Source organism: Myotis lucifugus, unplaced genomic scaffold (genome assembly GCF_000147115.1).
Source record: "Myotis lucifugus unplaced genomic scaffold, Myoluc2.0 scaffold_177, whole genome shotgun sequence".
Classification (NCBI taxonomy): domain Eukaryota; kingdom Metazoa; phylum Chordata; class Mammalia; order Chiroptera; family Vespertilionidae; genus Myotis; species Myotis lucifugus.
Window position 1 is genome coordinate 1,669,200 of NW_005871225.1, and position 15,585 is coordinate 1,684,784.

The 15,585-nt window shown below is 40.7% G+C and overlaps 1 protein-coding gene across 1 annotated transcript in view; it reads left to right on the forward strand.

Annotated features, from left to right (window-relative positions):
• PIBF1 (progesterone immunomodulatory binding factor 1) overlaps nt 1-15,585 on the forward strand; it is a 209,059-nt gene that overhangs the window by 9,916 nt on the left and 183,558 nt on the right. Inside the window, exons 4-5 of the mRNA XM_006096365.3 lie at nt 3,939-4,137; nt 6,335-6,454. Of these exons, the coding sequence (XP_006096427.1) occupies nt 3,939-4,137; nt 6,335-6,454 (319 nt within the window). The remainder of the gene's footprint in view (nt 1-3,938; nt 4,138-6,334; nt 6,455-15,585) is intronic.

Genomic DNA, 15,585 nt, shown 5'->3' on the forward strand with positions numbered 1-15,585 from the left:
GTTCATATAAAATGTATTATGTATCTACACTAATAAAAGAGAAACATGGTAATTGGCGTACGACCGCTACCCTTTTCATTGGCTAATCAGTGAGTATATGCAAATTAACTGTCAGCCAAGATGGCGGCCGGCAGCCAGGCAGCTGGAAGCGAACATGAGGCTTGCTTGCTGCAGTGAAGGAGGACTCCAACGTTCCCCGCCTGCGCTGCCGGCCTCTGAGCTGCAACTCTAAGAAACTTTGTAACAAATATAGAAGCTAAACAAAACCCCGGGATCTCAGAGCTGGAGTTATACATTGTTTCAATTATAGAACGCAAACAAACCAGCGGAAGCCTCAGAGCTAGAGCCAGAGCTAAAGCTGGCCCAGAATTAAAAAAAAAAGAGAAAAAAAAAAGGAGCGGTTGGGAGCTTCAGTCAACAACCACCAGCCTGAAAGCAGCCCTCAGCCCCTCACCCAGACTGGCCAGGCACCCCAGTGGGGACCCCCACCCTGATCCAGGACACCCTTCAGGGCAAACCAGCTGGCCCCCAGGCTGCTATCCTATATAGTAAAAGGGTAATATGCCTCCCAGCACCGGGATCAGCGGAGCCTCAGGGCCTCCTGGCACCGGATCAGCGTGACAGGGGGCAGCGCCCAAACCCCCTGATCGCCCTGCGACTCTGTGTGTGACAGGGTGCGGTGCCCCAACCCCCCCCCCCCCTCCACAGGCCCTGCTCTGTGTGTGACAGGGTAGAGCCATAACCTCCCCATCGGCCCTGCCCTGAGTGTGAGAGTGGCGGCGCCCCAACCCCCTGATCGGCCCTGCTCTGTGGGTGATAGAGGGCAGCGCCCCAACCCCCCCCTCCCACGGGCCCTGCTCTGTGTGTGATGGGGTAGAGCCATAACCTCCCCATTGGCCCTGCCCTGAGTGTGACAGTGGCGGCGCCCCAACCCCCTGATCGGACCTGCTCTGTGGGTGATAGAGGGTGGCGCCCCAACCCCCTGATCCGCCCTGCTCTGTGTGTGACAGGGGGCGGTGCCCTAACTCCCCTATCGGCCCTACTCTGTGAGTGACAGGGGGAGCTCCCCAACCCCCTGATGGGCCCTGCTCTGTGCATGACAGGGTATGGAGCCCCAACCCCCCTGATGGGCCCTGCTCTGTGAGTGACAGGGGGCAGCGTCCCAACCCCATGATGGGCCCTGCTCTGTGCATGACAGGGTACGGAGCCCCAACCCCCCTGATGGGCCCTGCTCTGTGCGTGACGGGGTGGCGCCGCAACCTCCCCATCGACCCTGCCTTGAGTGTGACAGGGGGCGGTGCCCCAACCCCCCAATCGGCCCTACCCTGAGCGTGACTGAGGGTGGCATCGCAACCTCCCAATCCTCCTTGCTCTGTGCATGACAGGGGGCGGCGCCCCAACTCCCCAATCGGCCCTGCTCTGAGCCCGACCAGGGGCTGCACCTAGGGATTGGGCCTGCCCTCTGCCACCCAGGAGCAGGCCTAAGCCAGCAAGTCGTTATCTCCTGAGCGGTCCCAGACTGCGAGAGGGCACAGGCCGGGCTGAGGGACCTCCCCCTTCCCCCCCGAGTGCACAAATTTTTTGCACCGGGCCTCTAGTATTGTAATAAGCATGTATGGCATAAGTTGGCTACTAGACTTACCAGGATGATCACTCCATAAGTTATACAAATGTCTAATCACTATGTTGTACACCTGAAACTAATATAGTACTCAATGTCAACTGTAATTGAAAAATAAAAAAAATTTTTTTTTAAAGAAAAAATACAGCCTAGCCAGCGTGGCTCAGTGGTTGAGCATTGACCTATGAACCAGGAGGTCACAGTTTAATTCCCGGTCAGGGCACATGCCCGGGTTGCGGGCTCAATCCCCAATGTGGGGCATGGAGGAGGCAGCCAAACAGTGATTTTCTCTCATTATTGATGTTTCTATTTCTCTCTCCTCCTTTCCTCTCTCTGAAATCAATAAAAATATATTTTAAAAATACAGTATGGAAAATAATAACCAGTGGCCTGCTCTTATGTGCAAGTTATAATTTTATGCTTAAAATGAAAAGTAGTACAAAATGTAGTTTTGAATTTTTCCAAAATATGAACTTAATAAAATAATCTGTGATTTTAGTATGTCAAGAAAAGAAAAAGAGAAGCATCAGAGGCAGTGAGCATAGACAACTTTTGAGAAGTTTTTTTCCATGAGGGAGCAAACAAAGAGGGCATTGAAATGAGGTCAAAAGTTGTGGGGATTTTTTGTTCATTTGTTTTAAGACAGAAATAACAGCATATTTGAAGTTGATGGGAGTGACATATCAGGGAGAGAAACAAATCAGATGGTCCCTTCCTGCTCAAAATCTTTGGGTAGGCAACTAACAGTAGCAGTGTCTACTACATGTATTCTTTGAGAATGATGATTATGTGCAGATTACTGTTTTCATTACCTCATAATGTTTGAAGTATTATCTTATGGTCGTTCCGTGTTACCATCTTAAAGAGGTATACCTTTTAGTACCTGGACAAAGAGAAATGAAAATTACTTTGGAACGTCAGTTCTCAAACTTAACTCATTTTGAAAAACTGTTCAAGAAGCAATTCAAAATAGAATAATTTCTTCCCATTAGAAATCATGTAAATTGAATGAATTCATTTCAGACCCCGAAATGTTTCCCTGTTTTAACCTTTCTTATATACGTATATGTGTAATGTACTGTTTAACCTGTAAACACTTCTTAAATTTATCAAACCACCCGCTAGTAGCCTTAAATGAATCACTTTCAGCTCTTGTTTCAGGTCAGCATGCAGCACGTTTGCTTGTTCATATATCACTGCCTCCAAAATGTCTCTAGCTAACTGCTTTTTGTTTATTAACAACAATTTTTCTACCTCTTCAGTTGCCTGTGATCATTTGTGAAAGAAACTTTACAACATTAGCACTCTTGATGGCCTCTTTATCTTTTAAAATTGTGCTAATCGTCCAATTTCCCAGCAATAAGAGCAAAGAAAAACCCCACAAAAATATTTACAGCATAATTTCCTGAGATGTTAACAACATGAGGTTTAGCAGTAAACTGATCCGAATTATCTCCTTTGTAGCCTGAGACACTTTTTGTCATGCTGATGTATCATGTAGGGTTGTCAGTTGCAGAACCAAAGTTTTGTTCAACAGCGGAGACATTTTTTCCAGGAACAGCTTGGTCCAGAACTGAATTATTTGAGATAGAAAACTTTCGAGAACCGAGATTTGACTATACTTTAATGAGTAGGATTCAAAACCGAGATATAAGACTTAAACCTTAAGCAGAAAAGATGTATAGTTTTATTTAAATTTTTGAAATTATTCTTTTTTAAAAAATGTTTTTGTTGAAAAAAATTTCTGAGAGAGAGAGAGGAAGGGAGAGGGAGAAAGAAAGAGAAACATCAATGTGAGAGAGAAACATTGATTTGTTGCCTTGAGTAAGCGCCCTGACTAGGGATCGAACCTGTGACCCTTCCGTGCATGGGATGACACTAACCAACTGAGCCACACTGGCCAAGACTGAAATTAGAATATTAACTCTCTATTTAATCATTTATGTGGCTACACATTTTTTTTTCCTTTTTATTGAATGTCTTAGGGTGACACTGGTTAACAAAATTATACAGGTTTCAGGTGCACAATTCTACAACACATTATCTGTATGCTGTATTGTGTGTTCGCCACTCTAAGTCAGGTCTCTGTCCATCACCATTTATCCTCCGTACACCTCATTCCACTCCATCTCCTCTCGGCAATGTGGCTGCACATTTAGTAATTGATACAGAATTGTCATTTTATGTTTAACTGATTAAGTAAATAAGATTCCAGCTAGAACCAAATGTACTATTTGAGCTTCTCATTTTCTAATCTTATGTCACTATAAAAAGTAAATCTTGAGTTTTTTAAGCTTGCCACAAATTATCTCAATAGAAAATATCAAGAACTGATGAAACAAGAAATGGAAACTATTTTATTGAGACAGAAACAACTAGAAGAGACAAATCTTCAGCTAAGAGAGAAAGCTGGAGATATTCGTCGAAACCTGCGTGACTTTGAATTGACAGAAGAACAATATATGAAACTAAAAGGTTTTCCTGAAGATCAGCTCTCTATTCCTGAATATGTATCTGTAAGTGTCTTATATCATTAAAAAACAAAACAAAACCACGTGTTTTCAGACTAACATTTGCCATTTATGTTAGCCATAACTTCTGAAGTACCCAATTATTTTATGGCCCTGATCTGAAGATGGTGAATGGTGTTCTTTTCAGATCACCAAATTTTAAGGGTCTTGATCATTGATCTCCAAAGGCAAGCAATAAATAGAGCTCTGAAGTTAACAGCTGCATCGTCTATAGAAATGAATTATTTTATCATAAACTGGTGGTTTGTAACATTCTCAGCATGAAAAATTATAGACATAACAGTTACAAGTGGTTTTGGGGGTTAGGGATAGTAGAGAAGAGGGGAATTCGTGTGATTATAAAGGGGTCGAATGAGGGAGAGCTTTGTGGATCTAATTCTGGATTTTGACTGTAGCGTTGGTTACGCAAATCTACACGTAGGATTGATCTATGGCAATAGTTTCAATGTTTTGGTGTCAGCATCCCATACACTCTAAAAATTACTGAGTACACCAATGAGCTTTTGTTTATATGGGTTATACCTGTTAATATTTACCATATTAGAAATTAAAAGAGACATTTTCAAAACACAAGACTATATAAGCACACGTTAGCCATAAGGACGTTGATATCTTCACACATCATGTAGCCACTGGCAGATGCCATTGAACAAGCATGAGAATGAGAGCAAAACTGGCAAAAAATTTTAGTGTTACTAGGAAAATAGGTTTGATCTTATAAATTCCCTGAAAGGTTCTCAGAATGGTGGGGTAAGGGCAGCGGTCCCCAGACTACACATTGAGAACTACTGGTTTATGATAGATAGATAGATAGATAGATAGATAGATAGATAGATAGATAGATAGATAGATGATAGATGTCATTTCACTGTAATTGGCTTGAATTTTTTCATTTATAAAAGGGTTAATTATAATAATAACGCCTTTCTATTGAGGTAATTATGGAGATTAACTGTGATTATGTAAAATGCTTAGCTTAGTCCTTAGAACATAGTAAACAATAAAATATTACCTATTATTTTGCTGTAGTGGTGATTGCTACTCTTGGTTCTCATTTGGATAAGGCTTCTAGATTCATGATTTCCTACAAAATGTATTACTTTTTTGTCCAGCTTTTTATTGAAACAACTTAAATATAATGTTTCTGCCCAACATGTACTGTCCAAAACAAATATCTTAAGTGCTGTTCTTGAGGCCTTATTCATAATTGATGTCAGGCAAATTCTCCTAAGAGAATTATGAGTGGGAAGAGAGGTCTGAACTGAATGGAAGTAGTGATCTGTAAGATACCTTCCAATTCATTGTGATTGTCCCTTATATTGCAGTGGTAGCAGTACATAGAGCTTCACTAAGAACCTAGATGTGGGCTTATCATATATTTAGGCATTGGAGATAGAGCAATATCCAAAGCAGACAAACATGTCTGCCCTCGTGGAGCTTACATGTTAGTGGAGCAACACAGGCAATAAATTAAAAGTAAAATATTTGGAATGTTTGTCTACATGCTATAGAGAAAAGAGCAAGAGTGAAGATTAGGGAAGGCCGCCAGATGGTCATACTATTTGAAATCACGTTGGGGGAACCAGGGAGAGCTTTACTGATAGGGTGACATTTGATCAGAGCCCTGAATGGAGGGAAAGCATGAGTCTTGCATTTATATGTGGGGAAAACAAAACTTTTTTGTCAGAGGAAACAGCAAGAGCAAAAGTCTTGAATACTTGATGTGTTCAGGAAATAACAAGCATATTGTGTAGCAGCAATCGCCAACCGGTGGTCCGTGAGGTTCGAAAGGTTAATGACTGCTGGTGTAGAGCAAGCATGTCAAACTTGTGGCCTGCGGGCCACATGCCTCGTTTATTTGGCCTGTGTTAGCCTTTGAGTTTGACATGCTTGCTGTAGAGTGAGGAGTGATAGGAGATGAGGAGTAAGTAGTAACATAAGATTAGAACTGAATTGAACATTGAGATTTCAAGTATTAGTAGTCAGGTCAATTAACAACTGTCTTATTTTAGTTTTGTACAAATAAAATTTTTTTATACAGGCTCTTAATCTGAAACTCCTTAACACTTTTCTTTTATGACTTTAATATTTTACTTTTATTACTAAGGATTGAAAGTACTGTAAATTAGCACATTTTAATTTTAATTTGGGTTTAAAACCTGCTTATTTAATTTTTTTAAAGATTCGGTTCTATGAACTAATGGATCCATTAAAGAAGGAAATCTCCGAACTACAAGTGAAAAAGAATTACCTATCAGAAGAATTAACTGAAAACAAAAGCCAACTGAAACAACTGACAGAGGTTTGTATGATTTTGATCACTGGTGGCAAGAGGCGCCAAGTTTTTCTGTAAGGAATTCCTCAAAATTTATGATAGAAATGTAAAAGTCAATGATAGAAAAATAGGACATGGGGATGCTGACTGTTGTGATTCTTCATAAATGGTGGGAGGAAGTTAAATCATTAAGAAGTAGTCATCTTAATGATTGACAAGATAAGTCAATGATATTGACCTGTAATCATGGTTGAACATTTTGTTGTAAACTCATTTAATTCTCAGTTCTTCATTATAGATTAGCCTTGTTTGTGATATACGAAAGGAGCTACTATCCACTTATTGGTCACTTTGCCTCTTCATCAAATATAGTTAGCTCTCCTAATACTTGTTCAGAGCATGTGCACTGATACCAGCATTGGCCCCAGTGATGAGCATGGTGCTGTGCTCGGTGCTGGCAGCAATGAACCCAAAAGAGAAGGGTTTGCCCTTTGAGAGTTCAAATTTTAGTAGATTAGAGTTAGAACCTTGGATGAGATCTTGGCACTCTCATTTTCTGTGTGACCTTGAACAAGTTATTTAATGTTTCCTACACTGTCAAATGGAAAAAATAATACTGTTTATTTATTTCATTGAATTGCCAGTGTTTCTGTTTCAAAGTAAAAATGTGATTTTTAGCAAAGTTGCATATAAATATTTATTTTGTGTTTTACTTCGAGGACAGCTTTTACCAAAGATCTATTATTCATAAGTAAATAGCTATAATTTAATTTACATTTTGATGCTGTAATTTGCTGCACTATTAGTGCTGGACAGAATAGACTTATGTCATTAATATTGAGCCAATATTACAGACAAAATAAAGTCTTAGCTTCCTCCTCTTATAGGAGTGATGAAGTCCTCAGGAGCAATGCCTGAGAGGCAGATGTGCCTATGTGAACACGACTATAAGGTTCTATATATTATTGTTGTTGTTTTCCTTCTGCTAATCTGCCACATTGTGCAGTAAACTATTTTGTATATTTAGAAGATAGCTTTTACTTTTTTAAAAAATTTGCTTGTATAGTCAAAGTAATAATGAACAAAATTAGAAGGCCTCAGTTTGGCTAACTAATATTATAGCCTTAGACAAATCTTTTAATCTCTATTGTTTCTGTAAAATGTCCAGGATGGTGGTGGTATTTGCAGTACAGGATTTATTAGAGACAAGACAAGTTAGACAAACTTTCATACTTGGTTCTGCAACACCTTGTGGTACCTCAGCATAACTGAAGAACTTTTTAGTTTTAAAAAGCTGGAGGAGTTTTCTATTCTTTTTTATATCAGATCTCTTTTTTAATTACTTTAACATTTGGGGATTCTAAAAGTGGTTTCTCTTGAACAAAGGATTCCTGGGGCCACACACACACAAAAAGGCTTAAATTCTAGAATTATCGTTAGCATGTGATGTCTTTTTTTTTTTTTTACTTTGTGGTGAAGCAAGTCTCTCTACTCTTAAGGTCATTAATAACATTGTATCCCAGATTTTAGTTTGTTTTAACTTTGCTAACACTTAGTATTTTATTGACAAGGAAAGAAAATATTATTAACACTTAGTGTTCCTGAGTGTTTTAATGCACAAATAACTCCTGAACTTAGGAGCAGTTTTGTTTGTGAACCCTGTATAGTCCAGGGTTCTTCAGGGAAAACACCTAGCAGGATAGATATAGATATAGATATAGATATAGATATAGATATAGATGATATAGATATAGATATAGATATAGATAGATCCTGATTTTAAGGGAAGTGGTTTCACCATTATTATGGAGGCTTGCCAAGTACAGAATCTGACAGGATAGGCTGGCAGGGTGGCGATTCAGGGAAACGTTGTAGTTCAAATCCAAAAACAGTCTGCTGACAGAATTCCTTCTTGCTCGGGAGGTCAGTCTTTATTCTAGTAAGGCCCTCAGCTGATTGGGTTAGGCCCACCACATTATGGAGGATAATCTGCTTTACTCAGAGTCTGCTGATTTAAATGTTAATCTCATTACAGAATACCTCACAGAAACATCTAAAATAATGTTTGACCAAATATTTGGGTACTGTGGCCTAGTCAGAGCACACGTAAAATTAACCATCAGACTTCTTTGTGCATGTTTGTTAAAGGTTTATCACCTCTCAACTATAAATGTAATCCTTTTCCTAAATCCTATCTAATAAAGAGGGAATATGCTAATTGACCCTCATGCCGTCGCAAAGATGGTGGTGCCCACAGCCAATAAGGAGGGAATATGCTAATTGACTGCCACACCCTCAAAGATGGTGGCGCCCACAGCTTCACGTGCCTGCTTCTGGTGACCCCCAGTCCCCTCAGCCCCCCAGCTGGTAGCTGTCCAGCCGCCCAGGGCCGCCCGAGGCTCAGGTAACCAGGGCCAGCCGAGGCTTGGCTGCTGGCAGTGGCAGCAGCAGAGGTGTGATGGGGCGTCGCCTTCCCCTGATGGCCTGGTTGCCTCCCACCCCTGAGGGCTCCCGGACTGTGAGAGGGGGCAGGCCAGGCTGAAGGACCCTCCCTCCAGTGCATGAATTTTCATGCACCGGGCCTCTAGTTTAATAATAATATAAACAGAATTGAATCACAATTAGAAAAAAATAATTAAGTACTATCTTATCTACTTAATAAAAGGTCTTAGAAATTCAGGGAATATGACTTAGACACAATAGAATTATTTTTATATTAAAGCCACCCCTAAAGTTTGGTTCTTATGCTCTGTCAAGGCCTAGTACAGGTCAACTTGCCCAACACTGAGAAAAAATAATTATTTTAAAATTAAGGTCTCTCGAGTGAACACTTTTTTATAAGGATATAATGAACAATAAATATTAATATTTAATACTAAAAGAATTTTAGCTTAATTATACGTTGTGTTGATTTTATTAAATTACTGCTATAATATTTGGAGAATTAAAAGATATTCATTCCAGTTTCATTGTTGCAACTTGACAATGGCATGATGACCTTAGATTAAAAAAACAAAAAATTTAGTCTTCTCTACTCTCCTTGTCCCCAAACCTTAAAACTTCCCCATCTGTAAAATTGGGATGATAATATATAACACCTGCCTCACATGGTCATTATTATGAGAATGAAAATCATTCATTAAATAGTTATTATACATTTAGTGGCCCAGCGCACAAAATTTGTGCACATTGAAAGGGAATTAATTAGAGGAAATATTTTAATATTGCTATTTGCCCTTTCGCTATAATAGAAGTGTCAGAGATGAAAGAAAATTAGTAAAATGTATATGAAAATCTCCCTCCTGTCAGAGTCTGGGGCATGCCGTGGGACCCAGAGTCAAGTCCCCGCCCACCCACGCGCGCCTCAATCACACGAGACCCAGACCTGGCTGGCCCCACCCCTGTCAAGCCTGCAGGGCAGGGGGAGCAGCCTCAGGTCCGCTAGCCTGGCGCCGGGTGGGGGCACAGCCTCAGGTCCCCCGTCAAGCCCCGCCGTGTGGGGGGTGCGGCCTCAGGTCCCCCAGCGCAGCCTCAGGTCCTCGGGGCAAGGGGCGCAGCCTCAGGTCTCCCAGCCCGGCCTCAGGTCCCCCAGCCCTGGCGCTGGGGCGGGGGGCACGGCCTCAGGTCCCCTGGTCCCGGCATGAGGGCGCAAGGGTGTGATGACCATTTGCATATTAGTTCTTTATTATATAGGATGTGGCAAGCATTATTCTAGCTGCTTGGGATACATCAGTGAACAAGACTATGATCTCTGCTCTCGTGGAGTTTATATTTTAAAAGGAGTGCAGGGAAACAAAGTGTAAATAAGTATATCACATAGTATGGTGAAAGGTGACAACTGCAAAGGAAAAAAAACAGCTGTAAAAAAGCAATAGAAGTTCATAAAAATTACAGTACAGATAAGGTAAGGATTGACTTGCAAGAGGATAAACTCAAGACAAATATAAGAAGGTACTACTACTATTTCATAGAACAAGTATAAATTAATAGAAACTTAAAAGAGGGCACAATAGCCAACAAATAAAGTTGCCTGAAAAATTACCTGATAATGACAGCTGTCAACCGAAAAAAAAGTTTAGGCTGTCATACAGAGTCAGAAGCATTTATCTGAATAAAAGGATTTCAATCCCAGAGATGCAAACCTAGGTTGCAACTACTCTGGGGAGAACAACGACAGTCAGGGTTTATAAAGGCAAAATCGCAAAAGGTAATTTTTTCATACAAATGAAGGATTGCTGGTTATGTTAACAGAGATTGGTTAATCCCAATATGCAAATGGAGGAGGTGAAAACTACAAGGAAGGAAGTAGAGTCCATAGAGCAGTTGTTCCAGGATGTTTATGGCTCCCGGATGTTTTGAGCAAAGCATGGGCATCACTCTTTAGTGGCCTCCTGGCTCTATTTTAAGTGATTTTCTTAGCATTTTTCATTCCATTTTATTTGCTCCACTATCACAATTCAATAGAGGTTTACTAAGAGAAACTAAGATCTTGTTAGCTGGGTCTCTGAGTTTTGAGACTGGGGATTAGGAAAACAAATTTGCCACTTTTTCTGGATTATCTTTTTCCAAAATGACTTCAGTTGTTTTCTTTTACCACACGGTGGCAGCATGTATCCACCTATTTCTTCAACTGCTTTCAGCTACTCAGAAAATCTTGCCACTTTTTACCTAGAGGCCAAAGTATTACATTAGGTTACCTTATTTTTATTTAGAGCCCAAATTTCATATCAACTGTCTAAACCAGGGGTGGGCAAACTTTTTGACTCGAGGGCCACAATGGGTTCTTAAACTGGACCGGAGGGCCGGGACAAAAGCATGAATGGAGTATTTGTGTGAACTAATATAAATTCAAAGTAAACATCATTACATAAAAGGGTACAGTCTTTTTTTTTTTTTTTAGTTTTATTCATTTCAAATGGGCCGGATCCGACCCGCGGGCCGTAGTTTGCCCACGGCTGGTCTAAACCAAACTAATATAATTCAGTAGACTTATAACTGGGAGAAAGTATTATAAAAACTGAAACCTTTCTGGCATAACATGTACTCTTCAGATTAAACGTATCTCAATTATTACATTGAATTTATAATTGTGCCTAACAAAAAGCCCACGTACAGTTAATTCTGCTTTTGTTCATATAACCTGCTGGTTCATGGCAGATAGGAGGTGAAACTGTTGTAGAAATTTAATAGAATGTGATTTTTTAAAATATATTTTTATTGATTTCAGAGAGGAAGGGAGAGGGAGAGATAGAAACATCAATGATGAGAGTCATTGGTTGGCTGCCTCCTGCACGCCCCCAGTCATAGCATGTGCCTTTGACTGGAATCAAACCTAGGACCCTTGAGTCCGCAGGCATACGCTCTATCCACTGAGCCAAACCAGGTAGGGCAAGAATGTGATTTTTGACCTTTGAAAAAGAAGTCAGTCTTCCTGAAATGCCAATGTTAGTGGATTTCTGAGATCCTCTTTCATAATTTATTCCCTCATCTTTTTTTATTTGGAAATGATAGCTAGATACTAACACTGGAAAATAGGGTTTATCTTTTACTTCAAATTTAGAGTTTGGTTATAAGTGTCAATAAGAGTCTCTAGCATGTTTTGAGCTGTATAATGTACATGTGCTTGTATATGATACTTAGTGTTTTCATAAGTGCTATATTTTTACTTCCTAATTATGAGATCTCTTTATAACAAGTCACAATTTTGAACCAGTACATATAGTTAAATTATGTGCAGCTGTTTTGTATTGTAAATTCACTTCATCATGCTTCTTTCATTTAAAAAAATATTAATACTATGTAAGGAGGGCATTGATGAGTCTGTACTTAATAAAGCTATTAAGTTTCATGAGGAAATGATGAAATAATTTTCTCTTATGAGAACTTTGGTAACTAGGAAGCAAAAAGAGTGTTTTGTTCAAGATAACTTCCTTGTTTAGAAACATAGTTACATTTACTGAGAAAAATTCTGCAAGATTACCTTGAGTCTCATCTTAAGTAGTCATATGTGAGTAATCCAGTTAATTCTTTTTGTATGAAAATGATATATTTCATTAATGATACATACTTGTTATTCAGGTTTTTATATTTCAGGGAATGTTAGCTGTTTTCTGAAGTTTCTTTTTTATCCTGCCCAACTTGTGAGAATTCTGAAGAGTGAATTCTCACTTTCCCAAAATAGTTAATCACACCATTTCTTCTCATTTACTGAACTGCTAACCACTGTAAACTAATTCTGATTTGAACCATTGACCTTAAGGTAAATGTCACTATATCTCGTTTGCAATTGCCTTAGCTGTTCTATCTCCCCACAGGCAGGAGATCACTTCATTTATCAAAGACTTATTTTGACACATAGGTTTCCACTCTCTTTTCAGTTTACATAGGGTGAGACAAAAGATTTAAAGAAATGTATTATATCTAAAGTTAAGTGCTTTTTGGTTTACACAGCTGCTAACTGTTTAAAATGAGCCTGTATAATTGCATCTTTAAATAATGTTTTACATTTTGTAGAAAACATTTAGGTTTGATGTTATTTTGCCAAATGATTTTTAAATATGTATTTAAGGAATAATTGTTTTAAAAGGAGTCCAAAATCAGTATGATTTATGCATGTACCATATTTGAACCCATACAATTTGCAATTAAAGTTCTTTAACACCCTGGATTTGAGCAGTAAATAATAACATTACCACTAGTCAATTGTTTTATAATTTCCACAGAACAGATTCCTCAATAAATAGGAACTTGAAATTAAGAAAAGAAAAAACTATGTATGAACTCAAGAAAAACTAGATTCTAGTTCTATTTGTGCTTGCCCTGGAATTCTGGACAAATCATTTAACTCCTCTAGGCCTTAAAGTTCTTATCTTGAAAATAAGAAGATAGTAGTAGATTATGTCCAGGGTGTCTTTTACCTCTGAAATTCTACAAATCTAAAATGCTTAGCTGCTGATGTTTAGAAACCAGAGGTTTGGGAGGGAAAGGCATCTACACTAATAAAAGAGAAACATGGTAATTAGCGTACGACTGCTACCCTTCCCATTGGCTAATCAGCATATCCTTATGCAAATTAACTGTCAGCCAAGATGGCGGCCAGCAGCCATGCACTGAAGCGAACAGGGAGGCTTGCTTGCTCCAGTGACGGCTGACTCTAACGTTCCCCGCCTGACTTGCCGGCCTCTCAGCTGCAACTCTAAGCAACTATGTTGCAAATATAGACGCTAAACAAAACCCTAGAAACCGGGTTTCAGTCAGCCAGGCTTCAGGCAGCCGGACCGCAACATTGTATCAAATACAGAAGGTAAAGGCCAGAAACCTGCTTTCAGCAGCTGCCGGGGGCTAGCCCCAGCAGTCCAGGGGTTCCCAAAGGTGTGGACGGAGTCGGCAAAGAAAGTTTTACACAGAGACAGCGTTCAGAACTCTCCAGCTTTCCTTAGTCTCCGTGGATCTTCCCTGTGCCTGGCTGAGGCCACAGAGAAAAAGGAGATATCCCAAGGCAAGCTGAGCCTTTATTTTATAGCGAGAGGTAAACAAGGTAGTGGTTTCTATAGTTACACAGTTCTTGTGAGTTTCACTTGTTTTGACCATAGTTACACTTCCTGCACTTCCCTCAGCCCATTAGCTTCCCAGATAAGATCTAGAGAGCCTCATAAGGTCAAGCCTAATTATGCTAAGAGGACTGTGCCCTCTAAACTGGGAATTGTTTGTGACTTTGCCCACAGGTCAGTCCGAGGCTTAACCCTATATCAGCTCCCCACATCTCACCCTTCTTTTATTTTTTAAGCTACTATAATGAGAGTTTTTAAGCTACCATAATGACAGTAAAACTTAAGCATCAAACTTAAGCATCAAGAACAAAACTCTGGCTATTAAAACAATAAAAAAAACAATGCCAATGCAAAACCTAAAACATTTTAAAATTTGAACATAACATTTTTGAAACTAGTAAGAATAATAAAACAATGGCAATGCAAAACAGCAATAAGTGAAAAATCAAACCACAGTAACATTTTTCTACCAAATGAAAGTCTCTTTTGCCAATTTACTCAGAATCCTCTGACTTGGCTGAGAGAATAGCTTCCACTTCTTGCTTTTCTACCATCAGTTGTTAACTTCTTCAGCTGACCCCACGTCGGTGGTTTGGTTGTCCTTGTTGATCTGGCTATCAGGCGTCGTTGCTGGCAACGGGCTTCCCGAAGTGTCAGTGTGTTGTACGGCTGGATCAAAGGGTCCATCAGGGCCACGTTTGATGGTGGTGTCAGTGTCCGGGGAGGAGTCAGCTGTGCCCTCTAAGTCAGCTGATATGGATGATACTGGGGAGGAGGAGGATGAGGTGGAGATGGAGGGTAGTAGAGAAAAAGAAGAGAAAGCAAAAGAACTACAAGGCATGGAAGTGTTTAGAAAAAAAGAGAGAGAAGAAATGGAAGAAGGCAGCATCCTGCTCCAGCCCTTTCTTTCAGCTGCCCCTTTCCCTGTGGTCCAAGGTAGAAATGGGAAACAAGTCCTGTTGCAGTGAGAGGGAAGATGCTGTCAGCCAGGTCTCTTATCTAGGTACTGATCTCAGCTGGACCAAGTCTCTTTCTGTTCCCGATCTGAGCTGGGCCAAGCCTCTTTCTTTTTTCTGGGTCCCTATCTGGCTGGACATGGGAAGCGAGAAGCAGCCATGGGGGCAGGAGACCTTCCTCAGAAGGGGCGAGTGTTCAAGCCCCTGCACCATTGGGGGGGTGAGGATCTGTGCCCCACCTCTGTTGAACCCCAAGTTCTGTGGCCTCAGCCAAGCAGCAAGGCCTCAGAGCTAAAGCTGGCCCAGAATAGAAAAAGAAAAAGAAAAAAAGGAGCAGTTGGGAGCTTCAGTCACCCGCCAGCCTGAAAACGGCCCTCAGCCCCTCACCCAGACTGGCCAGGCACCCCAGTGGGGACCCCCACCCTGATCCAGGACACCCTTCAGGGCAAACCAGCCGGCCCCCACCAGTGCACCAGGCCTCTATTCTATATAGTAAAAGGGTAATATGCCTCCCAGCACCGGGATCAGCGGAGCAGCGAGGCTCCCGGCACCAGGATCAGCGTGACAGGGGGCAGCGCCCAAACCCCCTGATTGCCCTGCGGCTCTGTGATGTGACAGGGGGCGGGGCCACAACCTCCCTATCTGCCCTGCT